General features: G+C 45.3%; 4 protein-coding genes across 4 annotated transcripts in view; all 4 read right to left on the bottom strand.

Moving 5' to 3' along the window:
• LOC309563970 (uncharacterized protein) overlaps positions 1-9451 on the bottom strand; it is a gene marked incomplete at both ends in the record, with an annotated part of 49538 nt that extends 40087 nt beyond the window's left edge. The window contains one exon of the mRNA XM_082268600.1: positions 9398-9451. Within this exon, the coding sequence (XP_082124726.1) occupies positions 9398-9451 (54 nt within the window). The remainder of the gene's footprint in view (positions 1-9397) is intronic.
• Positions 1-13851, bottom strand: part of LOC309562972 (uncharacterized protein) — a 581033-nt gene that overhangs the window by 505851 nt on the left and 61331 nt on the right.
• The window catches only part of LOC309563967 (uncharacterized protein), a gene marked incomplete at its 3' end in the record, with an annotated part of 94728 nt that overhangs the window by 44028 nt on the left and 36849 nt on the right, over positions 1-13851 (bottom strand). The gene's annotated exons all lie outside the window — the stretch shown is intronic.
• On the bottom strand, positions 4547-9422 carry LOC309563971 (uncharacterized protein; the record flags this gene model as incomplete). The annotated part of the gene is made up of 2 exons (XM_082268601.1): positions 4547-5506; positions 9364-9422. 2 exons carry the CDS (start codon positions 9420-9422, stop codon positions 4765-4767), a joined length of 801 nt encoding a protein of 266 aa, XP_082124727.1. The 3' UTR covers positions 4547-4764.

Genomic DNA, 13851 nt, shown 5'->3' with positions numbered 1-13851 from the left:
TCCAGTGGTAACCTATGGTTGTGAAAGTTGGACCATAAGGAAGGCCGCACGCCAAAGAATTGATGCTTTTGAACTATGGTGTTGGAGAAGACTCTTGAAAGTCCCTTGGATGGCAAGAAGACAAGAAGATCAAACCAGTCAATCCTAAAAGAGATCAACCCTGAATATTCACCGAAAGGACATATTATGAAGCTGAAACTCGAATACTTTGCCACCTAATGCGAAGAGAGGACTTTTTGGAAAAGACCCCGATGCTGGAAAATAAGGAAGGAAAAAGGAAAAGAGGACGACAGAAAACAAGATGGATTGATAGCATCATCGAAACAATAAACATGAAGTAAAGCAAGCTTCGGGAGGCAGTGGAGGACAGAAAAGCCTGGCGCGCTATGGTCCATGAGGTCATGAAGAGTCGGACATGGCTAAACGACTGAACAACAACAAACCCTCCTATCGTTTTAAGCCAAGGAAGCTGCCATCTTGGTCTCTGTTTGATCTTCAACTGCCATGATGCTGCACATGTAATCAGATATGACATTCGCCATTGGATGGTGTGACAGTTTGGTTAGGTGCACAAACAATGGGACTGATGTAGCTGTTTTTTAAAACTGTTAAATCGATGGGTTTGCTTCGACTTTAAAAGTACAAAGCAGGGCTCTACCTCTAGGTAGGAAAAAGGAGACCCCCTGTCCAGAGGTCAGTGTGTCAGAGCAGAAGGGAGCTGTAAAAGAGAGCTGAGTAAGAGATAAAGATTTGCACAGGAGCAAATGGATGCTGAGAGATTGTCTGGGCAGAGGCTTGAGGCCTGGGCAGTGATACCATTAGGGTTGCCACCTCATCCCTCTAAACCAGAACACATAATAGTGTTATGTAACGGTATCAGCCAAATGATTAGACCAGTGGTGATGTGCAATTTCTACTTTACTTAACAACGTGGAACATAGATTACACAGGAGATCATGTGAACAGGGGTTTGCAGTACAAAACAGCAATATGAGGAAGGGAAAAACAGGCATAAAACATGTGAAAACAATTCTATTGCAGTTCTACTAATGGCCACTAGATGGCAGCAGAGTGTTCCGAGTTCAGTTTACTGATAGGATAAAGAACTGAAGATCCTCACGTGTTCCAAGAGATTGATCGTTCATTCAGCAGACTGTGAGCTGAGGGGATTTCCTGCTCGCACAGACTTCACACAGGCGCTGCTGATGCTGACTTTGGTCAGGAAGCTCTGGGGGCCGTAGATATGACCAACCCACTGCTTGGACAGCTTCTCCACATGGACTGTAACAGAGTCCTCTCCAGTGACTGGGGCTTGGATAGATGCTGTGTGCTCTTGTGCTCGCTGCTGGTGGCCCGCACACCAGACTTGGCAGATAAGGACCCAGGACCTGGGGACAGCTCACTTGCCCAGTCACTGCTGTCCCATCAGGAAGGATCTCTCTGAGCACAGGAAGCTGGGCGGAGCTGGCATTTATACTCCCTGGGCGTGTCCTGGAGCTCAGGGGATGCTGGGAGCCCAGAGGATTGTGGGGAATCGAGTTAAAGGGACTTGCACCTGCATCTGGATAAAGGGGCACACCACTACACTAATTTTACAGGTTCTGAGGCTAATTTAATGCAGATAAGGCACTAAGTGAGATTACCACCTTAATCAGCCCCAGAACCTATGCAATTAATATGTGTTCGGGTTTAAGGGATGAGGTGGCAACCCTAAATACCGTGAGAATCAGGAGACTTGGTGTAATTTTTATTTGTGTTTGAAAAGATGGTGGATGGTGTTTTTTTTTTTTTTTTCATTTTACTTTCTTTTAAAAAAAAGTGGGCCAACAAGCCTCAAACAGTATTTCCTGGTTTAAGGCACTTCACAGGAAAATCACTACATCTGAGTGACACCCCATGAATATCACACCTTCTAGTCATCCAGACTCGGCCGTTCTGTCTGTACTACATATCCTAGGTCAGTGATGGTGAACCTTGACGCCCCAGATGTTTTGAAACTACATTTCCCATGATGCTCAACTACCTTGTAGAGTGCATGGGCATCATGGGAAATGTAGTTCCAAAACATCTGGGGTGCCGAGGTTCGTCATTACTGTCCTAGGTGGTGTTTGAAAGTTATATGCTTATTGAGTTTTGCGTTTATCTGTATTCAATATTCGACTGCATTCATTCCTGGTTGGCTAAATATTTTCTTTAGGGGATTGCATGTTCCTCCTCCCTGCTTAGACCAATCTGTTATTTTCCAGTTCATTATTCTGGATTTCGTGGCTTGGCTTATGAGATTTCGTTTTGTGTTTTTATTCAGGGTGTATATATTTTTTGAAAAATCTGCCACACATCTGGATCCTGAGGAAGCCCAAACTGTGGACGAAACGCGTTGATCCACCATACTGTAGAATGTGCTATGCTATGTGATACACCTTTTATATGTGTAGATTTTACTATTTTGTTTTCAATAAAATCTATATTTTTTATGATTTGTTTTTCTTTTGATATTTTTGGGCACATTAAAATCCTCATCTTCCTCGTCTGCAGGGTTTCCCCTGTCAGGCTTGGTTTATTTTTAGATGCACTCTCTTATTCTACATCTACACCTCTTCCCTGGGTCAGCTCATAACCTCCCATGGCTTCCAATGCCATCTCTATGACACCCAAATTTTTTCGCTCTACCTCTCAGCTCACTCCTTCAGTCTCTTCATTTATCACTAATGTACTAATAGACATATCAGACTGGATGTCACATCACTTCCTCAATCTCAATTTATCGAGCTCGTAATATTTTCGTCCCCCATGTAGCGCTTCCCCCTGATTTCTCTGTCAAGATTGATGGCACAACTATCGACCTTTCTCCGCATACCAGGGTACTAGGTGTAATCCTGAACTCTCCTTTCAGCCCCACATCCAACCAATTTCCAAAGCCTGTGGCCTCAACCTCCACAACATCCCCAAAATACGCCCCTTCCTATCCAATGAAACCACAAAGCTAATTCACTCCCTGGTCATCTCTCGCTTCGACTACTGCAACTCCCTCCTCATTGGATTACCTTTATATTCCCTCTTCGGTCCATCATGAATGCTGCTGCCAGACTAATTCACCTTACCAACCGTTCAGCGTCTGCTACTACTCTCTGCCAATGCTTCCACTGGCTTCCATTCAGTGTCCTCCACCCCTCTCTGCCAATCCCTCCATTAGCCTCCATTCAGTGTCCTACACCCCTCTCTGCCAATCCCTCCATTAGCCTTCATTCAGTGCCCTCCACCCCTCTCTGCCAATCCCTCCATTAGCCTCCATTAAGTGTCCTCCACCCCTCTCTGCCAATTTCTCCACTGACTTCCATTAAGTGTCCTCCACCACTCTCTGCAAATCTCTCCACTGGCTTCCATTCAGTGTCCTCTACCCCTCTCTGCCAATCCCTACACTGGCTTCTATTCAGTGTCCTCCACCCCTCTCTGCCAATCCCTCCACTGGCCTTTATTCAGTGTCCTCCACCTTTCTCTGCCAATCCCTTCATTGGCTTACATTCATTTTCCTCCACCTTTCTCTGCCAATCCCTCCACTGGCCTCCATTCAGTGTACCCCATTCCTCTCTGCCAATCCCTTCACTGGCTTTCATTCAGTGTCCTCCACCCCTCTCTGCCAATCCCTCCACTGACCTCCATTCAGTGTCCTTCATCCCTCACTGCCCATCCCTCCACTGGCTTCTATTCACTGTCCTACGTCCCTCTCTGCCAATCCCTCCACTGGCTTCCATTTAGTGTCCTCCACTCCTTTCTTCAAATGCCTCCACTGGCTTCCATCCCTCTCTGCCAATCCCTCCTCTGACTTCCATCCCTCCATTGGCTTCTGCTCACCCATCGAGTTACTATCTTACACAGCCATCCACAACTCGGCAACCAGCTACATCACTAACCAAGTCTCAAAATACCAACCTAATCGTTCTCTTGACCTCCTGTTCTCTAGCTCCCTTGTCACCTCCTTCCATGCTCGCCTCCAGGACTTTTCTCAAGCCTCTCCCATCCTGGAATTCCCTACCCCAATCTGTCCGACTATCTCTCACCCTGTCTACTTTTAGATGATCCCTAAAAACCTTTCTCTTCAGAGAAGCCCATCCTGTCCCCACCTAACACCTATACTTTATTTTCTGCATCAGTCCACCCCCCTATTAGTTAGACGAATGTGATAAGCATTTGCCCAACCATGACAAATTCTGGCTATATTTTAGTTAACAAAGTGATTTTCTCTGCTCTTCAGTTCCATCTAATGGCTTAAATGTTGTATTTTTCTGTAAATACCCTAATCAGGAAAAGCAGTGCAGTACTGCATTATGGCCACTAGATGAAGCTGAAGATCACAGGAAGTCACTGTAGGAAAAAAAAGAAAAATACGGCTAAAATTTGTGAATGCTTGTTACATTTATTCAACTATTTTTTTTTTTTTTAAATACGAGAATATATGAAATCTTTCCGCACAAAATGTACTCAGCCAATGAAAGGTAAGGACTCCATTTTTATTTTTCTCCTGCTATCAATGGCCAACACGTTCATCCATGTCTTTGGTGATCTCTGATCTCCTTATGAAGTGTTTCTTACATGATGAAGATCAGCCATGGAGTATATCTGAGGTGTATATCAGGGTGTGCTTCTTCCCCACATGTCCACTAACATTCATATAGAAGACATTTCCCGCACTCACTAATACACCTTGAGCATTGTGTGGGACCCCTGATGTACAGGAAGACAGGACTTCAGTGAGGAAAAATTCCCTCACTCAGGACAGGAAAGTGGCTTCTCCCCCGTGTGAGACCTCTGATGTCTGTAAAGACTGGACTTGTCTAAAAAACATTTTCCGCACTCAGGACAAAAATTTGGCTTCTTTCCTATGTGAGATCTCTGATGGATGTAAAGATTAAACTTCCTTGAAAAACATTTCCCGCATTCGGGACAGGAATACGGCTTCTCCCCCGTGTGCAATCTCTCATGCGTGTAAAGATTGGACTTCCTTGAAAAACATTTCCCGCACTCAGCACAAGAATACGGCTTCTCCCCCGTGTGCAATATCTGATGTCTGGAAAGATGTGAATTGCTTAGAAAACATTTCCCGCACTCAGGACAAGAATACGGCATCTTCCCTGTGTGAGATCTCTGATGTATGACAAGATGTGATTTGTGTACAAAACATTTCCCACACTCAGGGCAGGAAAATTGTTTCTGCCCCGTGTGCAATTTCTGATGTGCGTTGAGATTAGACTTCCGCGAAAAACTTTTCCCACACTCGGGACAGGAATACAGCTTCTCTCCCGTGTGAGACCTCTGATGTATGACAAGGTGTGATTTGTGTACAAAACATTTCCCACACTCAGTACATGAAAACCTCTTATCCGTTGAAAGGACGGCACTGTCCCTCACAGTCTGAGGTTCCTCAAAATAAGAGGAATACGATGGTCCCGCACAGTTCCTCACAGTCTGAGGTTCCTCATGATAAGAGGTATACGATGGTCCATCTACACTGTGTGGTGTCGGATGGACATTTGAGGTAGCCGGGTTTTCTCCTGGACTATACTGTGTGATGTCCTCATCTTCTACTTTACAGTCTGGAGACAAAGTGAGACAATCCTCTGAGGTTTTCCTCATCTCCCGTCCATGTACTAAAATAGAAATACAAAGATTATTGTTATAGAGGTCCCACACCGCTGCCTCCCATCTCCTGAGACTGCACTCGGTGACTTGGGTGTGAGACCATACAGACATATCCCTCCACCCGGCACAGCCAGCAGACAACAGAGCAAGAAACACTGGAAGGGAGAAGACCCAAGACACATACCCCAGGTGCCTAGGTTGAGCAATGCCTATGGTTAAAATTAACATTGTGCTGCCAGCTGAGCCCCAGAATCTCCATAAATCCAGTCTAGAGACATAAATTGTGTCTGCAGCACAGAGAAGGAAGATTATCCGAGAGAAATACAGGAATACAGGACGGGGAACACAGCTCAGGAAAGTGACCAGGGGATTACAGACTGATATCACCCAGTCCCCACCCTACTCTGGACCAATCAGTGAGCAGTATGGGTGGAGGAATGTATTTAGTGTTAATGACCCACCTGTGCTGATCTCTGTAGAAGTGCCCTCCTCTCTAAATGTCCTCATTATTTCATACTCCTCTTCTTCTGATTTAACCTCAACTTTTATATCTATCAGATCTTCACCCTAAACCAAAAAATTATAAAAAAGATGATATCACATATATATTAAAACCACAGATGGTCTTCATAAGTCCATGTTCTAGATGCCTACTTTGTAACAGAACGGGATGGTGTGACGTTTCTGTGTGGAATCCCGGGAATACAGAGGACGGGGACATCTCTCTGGTGGGTTCCCATTACTGGATCCATCTGTAGGAAACACACACACTGACTGAATACATTGTTTCTATGTGTTTATCAGATGATGGGGGATCTAGGTGGAGCCTCCGTACTGCTCTCTCCTTTACAATAAAGTCTCCTCTTACCCGGTGATGTGAGGGGCGGCTGATTCTCCATCATGACGTCCTTGTAGAGATCCTTGTGTCCTTCTAAATACTCCCACTCCTCCATGGAGAAATAGACAGTGACATCCTGACACCTTATAGGAACCTGACACACACAATGATACAGTCACCATCCAGACACATCCCTTGTCTGTTACTGGATAATGTCCCAGAATTCCCAGCACCGCTCACCTCTCCTGTCAGCAGCTCCATCATCTTCTTGGTGACTTCTAGAATCTTCTGCATGTTGTGTCTCTCAGGTTTTAGGGAGTCACATGGAGGCACTGTGATGGTCATATGATCACCTGACTTCAGAAGAGGAAATCTCTGTATTGGAGAACCAATAGGAATATCATGTTAGAATCCCAGAATCCTCCTCACCTCTCCGGCCAGGTCTGTGTTTTATTAATAGAGATAAGAGTGATGTCATGTGACCTCCCAGAATCCTCCTCACCTCTCCGGTCAGGTCTGTGTTTTATTAATAGAGATAAGAGTGAAGTCATGTGACCTCCCAGAATCCCCCTCACCTCTCCGGTCAGGTCTGTGTTTTATTAATAGAGATAAGAGTGATGTCATGTGACCTCCCAGAATCCTCCTCACCTCTCCGGTCAGGTCTGTGTTTTATTATTAGAGATAAGAGTGATGTCATTTTGACCTCCCAGAATCCTCCTTACCTCTCCGGTCAGCAGGTAGATGATCTCCAGGGTGAGGTTTAGTATCTTCTTAGTCATGTGACTACGTTCTTTCTCCATCCTCGTCGGTTCCGTCAGTTGATCTATACAGGTCTCCTTGTAGACGGGAAACTTTGGGAAATGAAAGTAAGAATTATTTGGATGGTATTTATCACTCAATAATAGGATGTGGAGGTGGGAGGTGGGGGGCAATAGGAGGGTTGCTGTACATTTGAGGAACTACCGCCCCCATGGGAACACACATAGTCTGGAATAATTAGTAATTGCTACAATTTTGAGGATTCAGAACCTCAGGAGGTTTGGGTGGAGCAGAACACATGCGGAGATCAAGAGGGGTTTTAGGGTCCCTGGCCAAGGGGTTTTTTGTTTTAGAGTGCTGAAAAAAAAAGGGAGTTGGACAAGGGCAATAACTCAGTGCCCATCAGTGATGCCGCCTATCAGTGTCGTCCATCAGTGCACATAAAGGCTGCCCATCAGTGCTACCCATCAGTGCTGAATTTTAGTGTCACCTCATCAGTGCCCCTCAGTGCAGCTTCATCAGTGCAGACTCATCGTGCACGTCACCCAGTATAACTAGGAATTACAGATTATCGGCATTCCTCTACTCACGCTGTCAAACTGTAAGTAGAGGAGAGCGAATTAGAAGTGAATTCCCCGTCCTTCCAGGATCACTGTAGCGTGGTGACGTCAGCACGTCGCGACCCCCGGAAGGACGTGGAGAGTGCTATTGCCGGGCGACTTTTTATACATGCGATTTTTATCCGTGACAACAATTTGTATACTATTAAAATTTAATACGTTTTACACTATGGCGAATCTCTTTCATTTCCATGAGAAGTGTTGCCTCTAAAAGGCTCTGAAATGGAACCACTGGCCTGACTACGCTGAGGATACCCAATTTGTTTATTTACTCCTCCGGTGATAAAGGCCCTGGCTGGGTGTAAGCCAAAAGCGCTGTTGACCTGTTGAGGTCTAACATTCTGGTAAGGAGACAACCTTGTCCCGGTGGAGGATATACACTTGGTGATGACAACCTTGTCCCGGTGGAGGATATACACTTGGTGATGACGACCTTGTCCCGGTGGAGGATATACACTTGGTGATGACAACCTTGACCCGATGGAGGATATACACTTGGTGATGACAACCTTGACCCGATGGAGGATATACACTTGGTGATGACAACCTTGACCCGATGGAGGATATACACTTGGTGATGACAACCTTGACCCGATGGAGGATATACACCTGGTGGTGGGACCATTTTTACCGTCACGGGGAAGATCCTATCCAAGGAGCGTGCTGGACACTTGTTGAACTCATTTAAATTTATCTATATAGGCACTGGTGGAATCTTTTTTGTTATGGGGAAGATTTATTTCTAGTCTGTGCTTTTATTTAGGGTAAGAATTTTTCTTTGTTTGGCCTTTTTCATTCTTCCTTGTGTCAACCCCCCCCCCCCCAATGATCAGTTCCAATCTCTGGTCCCCCACATTTTTTATTTCTTACACTCAGTCACTCCCATACAGTGTACACAATCCCTCCCCTCTGCCTGAATACATTATCATATGCAGATGAAATTGTATACAGAAACAGAATTAACCTGAACTACGACTCTTTAAGCTTCTTCCAGTGCTAACGCAATTTGGCCACACCCACCGTGGTCACAGCATGCTACACACGCTGCATTACTACTCTCCTTGGGGTACCCAAAGAGGTCCCAAGTCTTTTACAATCCTATAGTGTAGTACAAAAAAAAACAAATGCTGTACCCCACTAAATTGTTCGGGTTTGGCTTGAAGAAAAGGATTGCAACCCTACCTAGAACATATCACTTGGGCAACGATACGGTGAGAAGGTGAAGGTCTAAAAAATAAGTGCAGATGGGGAAGGAGGACAATTATAGACCCAGAGATCCCCTCCCTCCCTCAAAGTCCTCCCGAGATGTACACCTCCCTATTCTCTCAGAACCCTGTAGTCTAAGTACCCTATTGAGGGTCTCAGAGTCCTTCAATACCAACCCCTCAGAGGTCTCTCAGCTCCTCTACTTTCCGAGTACCCCATTGAAAAAATTAAAAAAAAAACCTGAAAGACAATGCTATAATGAGCTAGTATTCATCGCATACTAGCTCATTATGAAACACTTACCTTAGAACAAAGTCGACATGTTCAGTTGTCTTACTTCCAGGTTCGCGTCCTCCGGCCATCTAATTGGCCGGATCCACGATGACGTCATTCCGGCGCATGCTTGCAGGAGCTTCCGTTCACGGCACAGGGCTCTGAAGGAACGGCACGGGCAGTAAATATCTCCTAAGCGGTGCATGTTTAGGAGATTTTTACAGTACCTATAGGTAAGCCTTATCATCGACCTACCTATAGGTACAAGTTACAGAGGAAACTTTACTTCCTCTTTAAGCACCACTAACCCCTCAAGCCCTCAGCTCCCCTACTTCCCCCGAAACCCTCAGTATTTTCCTCCCTCAGATACCAATGATGGAACATATTCTTCATGGCAGGCTGAGGAATATTTTCTTCCCCCTGACCAGCAATGTTGGGGGCTCTATGCTCCATACACCTGACCCCGGCACTCCATCATTGTGTTGGCTGCATATTGTAATGATTGCCCATTGGCTGCCTGTGTAGTGTAATAATCGCCCATTGTAGACCATGTATGGTCAGGATGTTCATTGTCTTATCTATTTATTGTCAGTGATGTTTGTTTAGAGGAAAATATTACTGGAATTTAACTCCAAAATGAAGTAAATGTTCCGGCCCTGTAAGTGGGGGAATGTTCTGACCCTGAAGGGTGTAATCTAGGTTTCCACGCTATATATGTGTGTATCATCATCTGCTGGAGATAAAAGAGGTCACAGTTACTATGGAGGAAGAGGACGGAACATGACGGGACGGAGGGTTAATGGGTGTAAATAGAAAATAATATCTTATTACCTCCTCTGCTGCCACTTCCAGCAACGTCTCCTCTTTACGTCCTCCCAATTCACCTTTCACCCGGAACGTCTTATTTATACCTGACATCACTTCCTGTATGTACCTGACATCACTTCCTGTCTTCCATAGAGACTTCCTGTCTGATAGAAGCAAGATCACCACCTTGTGGAGCTCAGAAGAACTGCAGTCCCGAGAGACGCCTCGTAGTGCGAACACGGCCTTGTGCTGTGTGTGTATGTACTGTATATCCTTATAGATGGGGTCATCTCCACTCCCACCAAAGGGGAGAGAAATATATTACTGCCTAGTCCAACCTTTCTCGGCTAGGGTTCCTCCAAAGGTTTCTAGGGGTTCCTTTCGTAATGAACTATTTCTGTTTCTCAGTAACAACTGACATCTAAGATCTGTAAGGAGATCATCAGTCTGCCTACTGATGGTGATGTCAGAATGTCCTTATCCTACTGGTCTAAGGGGATCCTTCTCCCAATGTAAGAGACCACTACACTGACCATTAATATTAGGGGGTTCGTCTTCCATTGGTAACCAGTGTAAGGAACCACTACACTGAGCACTGATATAAGGGGGTTCTTCTCCCATTGGTCACCAATGTAAGGGACACCTACACTGACCTCTGATATAAGGGGCCCTTCTCCTATTGGTCACCAATGTAAGGGACCACTACACTGACCACTGAAATTAGGGGGTTATTCTCCCATTGTTCACCAATGTAGGGGACCCTTACACTGACCTCTGATATAAGGGGCCCTTCTCCCATTGGTCACCAATGTAAGGGACCACTACACTGACCATTGAAATTAGGGGGTTATACTCCCATTGGTCACCAATGTAGGGGACCACTACACTGACCACTGAATTTAGGGGGTTATTGTCCCCTTGGTCACTAATATCAGGGACCACCACACTGACCACTGATATTACGGGGTTCTTCTCTCATCATTGGTCACCAATGTAAGGGAAACACTACACAGACCACTGATATTAGGAGGTTCTTCTCCCATTGGTCACCAAGCTAAGGGACCACTATACTGACCTCTGATATAAGGGGTCCTTCTCCCATTGGTCACCATTGTAAGGGACCATTACACTGACCACTGAAATTAGGGGGTTCTTCTCCCATTGGTCACCGATATAAGGGACCACTACATTGACCACTGATATAGGCCCCCTGTGTGAATGAGTAGGAGGTACATTGTATCCCTACTCATTCACACAAAAAAGTGTAAAAAATAAAAACATAGCGAGAGTTTTTGACAATTCCTTTATTAAAACAAAAAAATGCCCCTGAAGTAAATCCAGTGTCAATCATGGTGAAATCCCGCTGCTGACCCGAAAATAAAAAAAAACACAGGTCCACACCCAATGAAGGCTCCCACTGTCTGACAGTTTCACCATCTGACAGTTCTTAAATAACTAAGGGGTGGGGCCATCCAATGACATCGTTGGGTGACCCCCACCCCTTTGTGACATCATCGAACAGGGCACGCTGGATTGATGATGTCACAAGGGGGCAGGGTCACCCGGCAACATTATATAATGGCCCCGACCTTAGTTATTTATGAACTGTCAGACAGTGGAGCTGTCAGATGGCGGGAGCCTTCATCGGATGTGGAGGTGTTTTCTTTTCTGGGTCAGCATGCAACATGATTGACGTTAAATATACTGCAGGGGACATTGCTTTTGATTTTCTTTTAATAAGAGAAACTGTCTCTGTGCTTTTATTTATTTCTGGCACTTTTTATGGTGAATGAGTAGGGGTACAATGGTAAGGGGTAAATTGGTGGGAGGTTCTTCTGTCGACTTTGTGTCATGAAATGAGCTGTTTAATTTTGAGCTCGGGTTCATGAAAATGTTAGTCATCTGTTTCTAGTCACATTAACCTGTTTCTCTCCGCGTGTATTTATAAAGCATGTACCAGGTTCAGGACTCTCCTACCTTTGGAGGACCAAAGGGTCTTTGGTGGGGGGAGTGTGTAGCAGACTGCCATTCTTTGATAATGCAGACTTTCCCTCTGCTCCTTCAGGTTGTCGGTGCAACTTTAAGACTGCTTGCAGAAGAGATCAGCCTCTCACAGGAAGTGAGAGAACAGGATTGTGGGAGATGTAGTTTTGTAGTGAGAGCAGACTGTTATCTGGAGGACTGAGGAAACTGCTCTCCCAGAGAGCAACGAGGGAAGGGAAGGACCAGAGCAGAGCCAAACTTGTATGCTTCACAGCGCGCTCTCTCTCTTGCTTCTGGGACTCAGCGAGGATAGACCAGCCTGGGAGGTGTGCTGGGACACTGTGGGTGATTAAGGCCTAGTACATGTGGCCTAGTGAGAGCAGAGCCCATCCTCAGCAGTGCGGATTCTGTTAAATACACAGGAGTAGCAGATCCAGCGGAGCTGAACGGAGAGCGGGCATACGCTGAGCTGAGCTGACTGACCGAGACAGCAGAGCATTGAGTATTCCTGGTGATGCAGCATCGGGAGGAGAGGTTCCGTCTGGGGATGAGACAGTCACAGGTGGACATTGCTGCTACCCAAGTGTGCCTGGTGACACCGGTAACTGCAAGTATAACTTTGCATACAGAATACACTGACAGCAGTTAGGATTGCACGAACATCTTTATCCCTGGATTACAAAAATCACATAGAAGAGTAATAAAGGGCTCCAACTGCCGGTGAAGAATTTGCAAGGCCTTGCTAGAGTAGAAACTGCACTTCTCATATCTCCTAAAGGGGGCTCCCTGATATAGGATGCAATCATATCAGTCAAATTTCGTGTAACTCCTGACCTGAGTTTAGAAAGACAGAGCACAGTTTGTGGTTATTATACCTGTATCATAGTCATTACAGTTACAGCGGATGATCATTTTAGTCACTCTCACTGCATGTACTATTTTTTGAATCAAGTATTTACTTACTGGGTGTCAGTCTTCCTATTATTGGAGTTTGGAGGAGTGACACCACACTAACGGTTATTTAAATATTTTGTCAGTTCTTATGCAATTGTTTGCTTTACCTTTTTCATTCCAGTAAACAGTTAAACTGGTGTTTCATTGTGTCAGTGTGTTCCTTAAAGGTACATACACTCTAAAATTACCAGGTGTGCCAGTGGGGCGGGGCTTGTTCCTGGGGTTGAAAGACAGAGTTCGGGACCCGTTATATTTAAGCAGCTCCTGCGGGGGTAGCGCTACACGTGGGGGCTCATCCGGGATTTGCCTGCTACTCTGCAAGCAACAGGCGGGGATATCGCTACACCCCTATCATAATAAATCCCTTAAAACATTCCCTACATTATGTGAGGAATTCTCCTTATCACAGGTGGACTATTATACTTACCTGCGTCTAACGTCAGTATTACACAAAATCCCTGTCCTAGACTGAAAAGTCCCTACGCAAATTGCCTGAATCCATAGATCTAGTGCTGGCAAGAGAGGGGGTATTTCTCTGTTCTACGCCTCAATAAATAGCAAAAAAATCTTTTCTAAATCCCTTACTTTTCTGGCCTGGGAAAAAGAACTTATATGCCTATATGCCTCATCAATGGCAAAAAAGCATTAACCACAACCTACTCAGCTACTAAGTGTGCAGGATTGTAAGAATTGACCCATAAGATCCTGCTCCGTTGGTATCTGACACTGTATCGTGTCTCCAGGTTCTTCCCCTCTGAGTCTCCGATTTGCTGG

Source organism: Pelophylax lessonae (genome assembly GCF_965119305.1).
Source record: "Pelophylax lessonae genome assembly, chromosome: 9".
Classification (NCBI taxonomy): Eukaryota; Metazoa; Chordata; class Amphibia; order Anura; family Ranidae; genus Pelophylax; species Pelophylax lessonae.
Note: the sequence above shows the minus strand (reverse complement) of the source record. Positions and strands in the feature narration are given on the sequence as shown.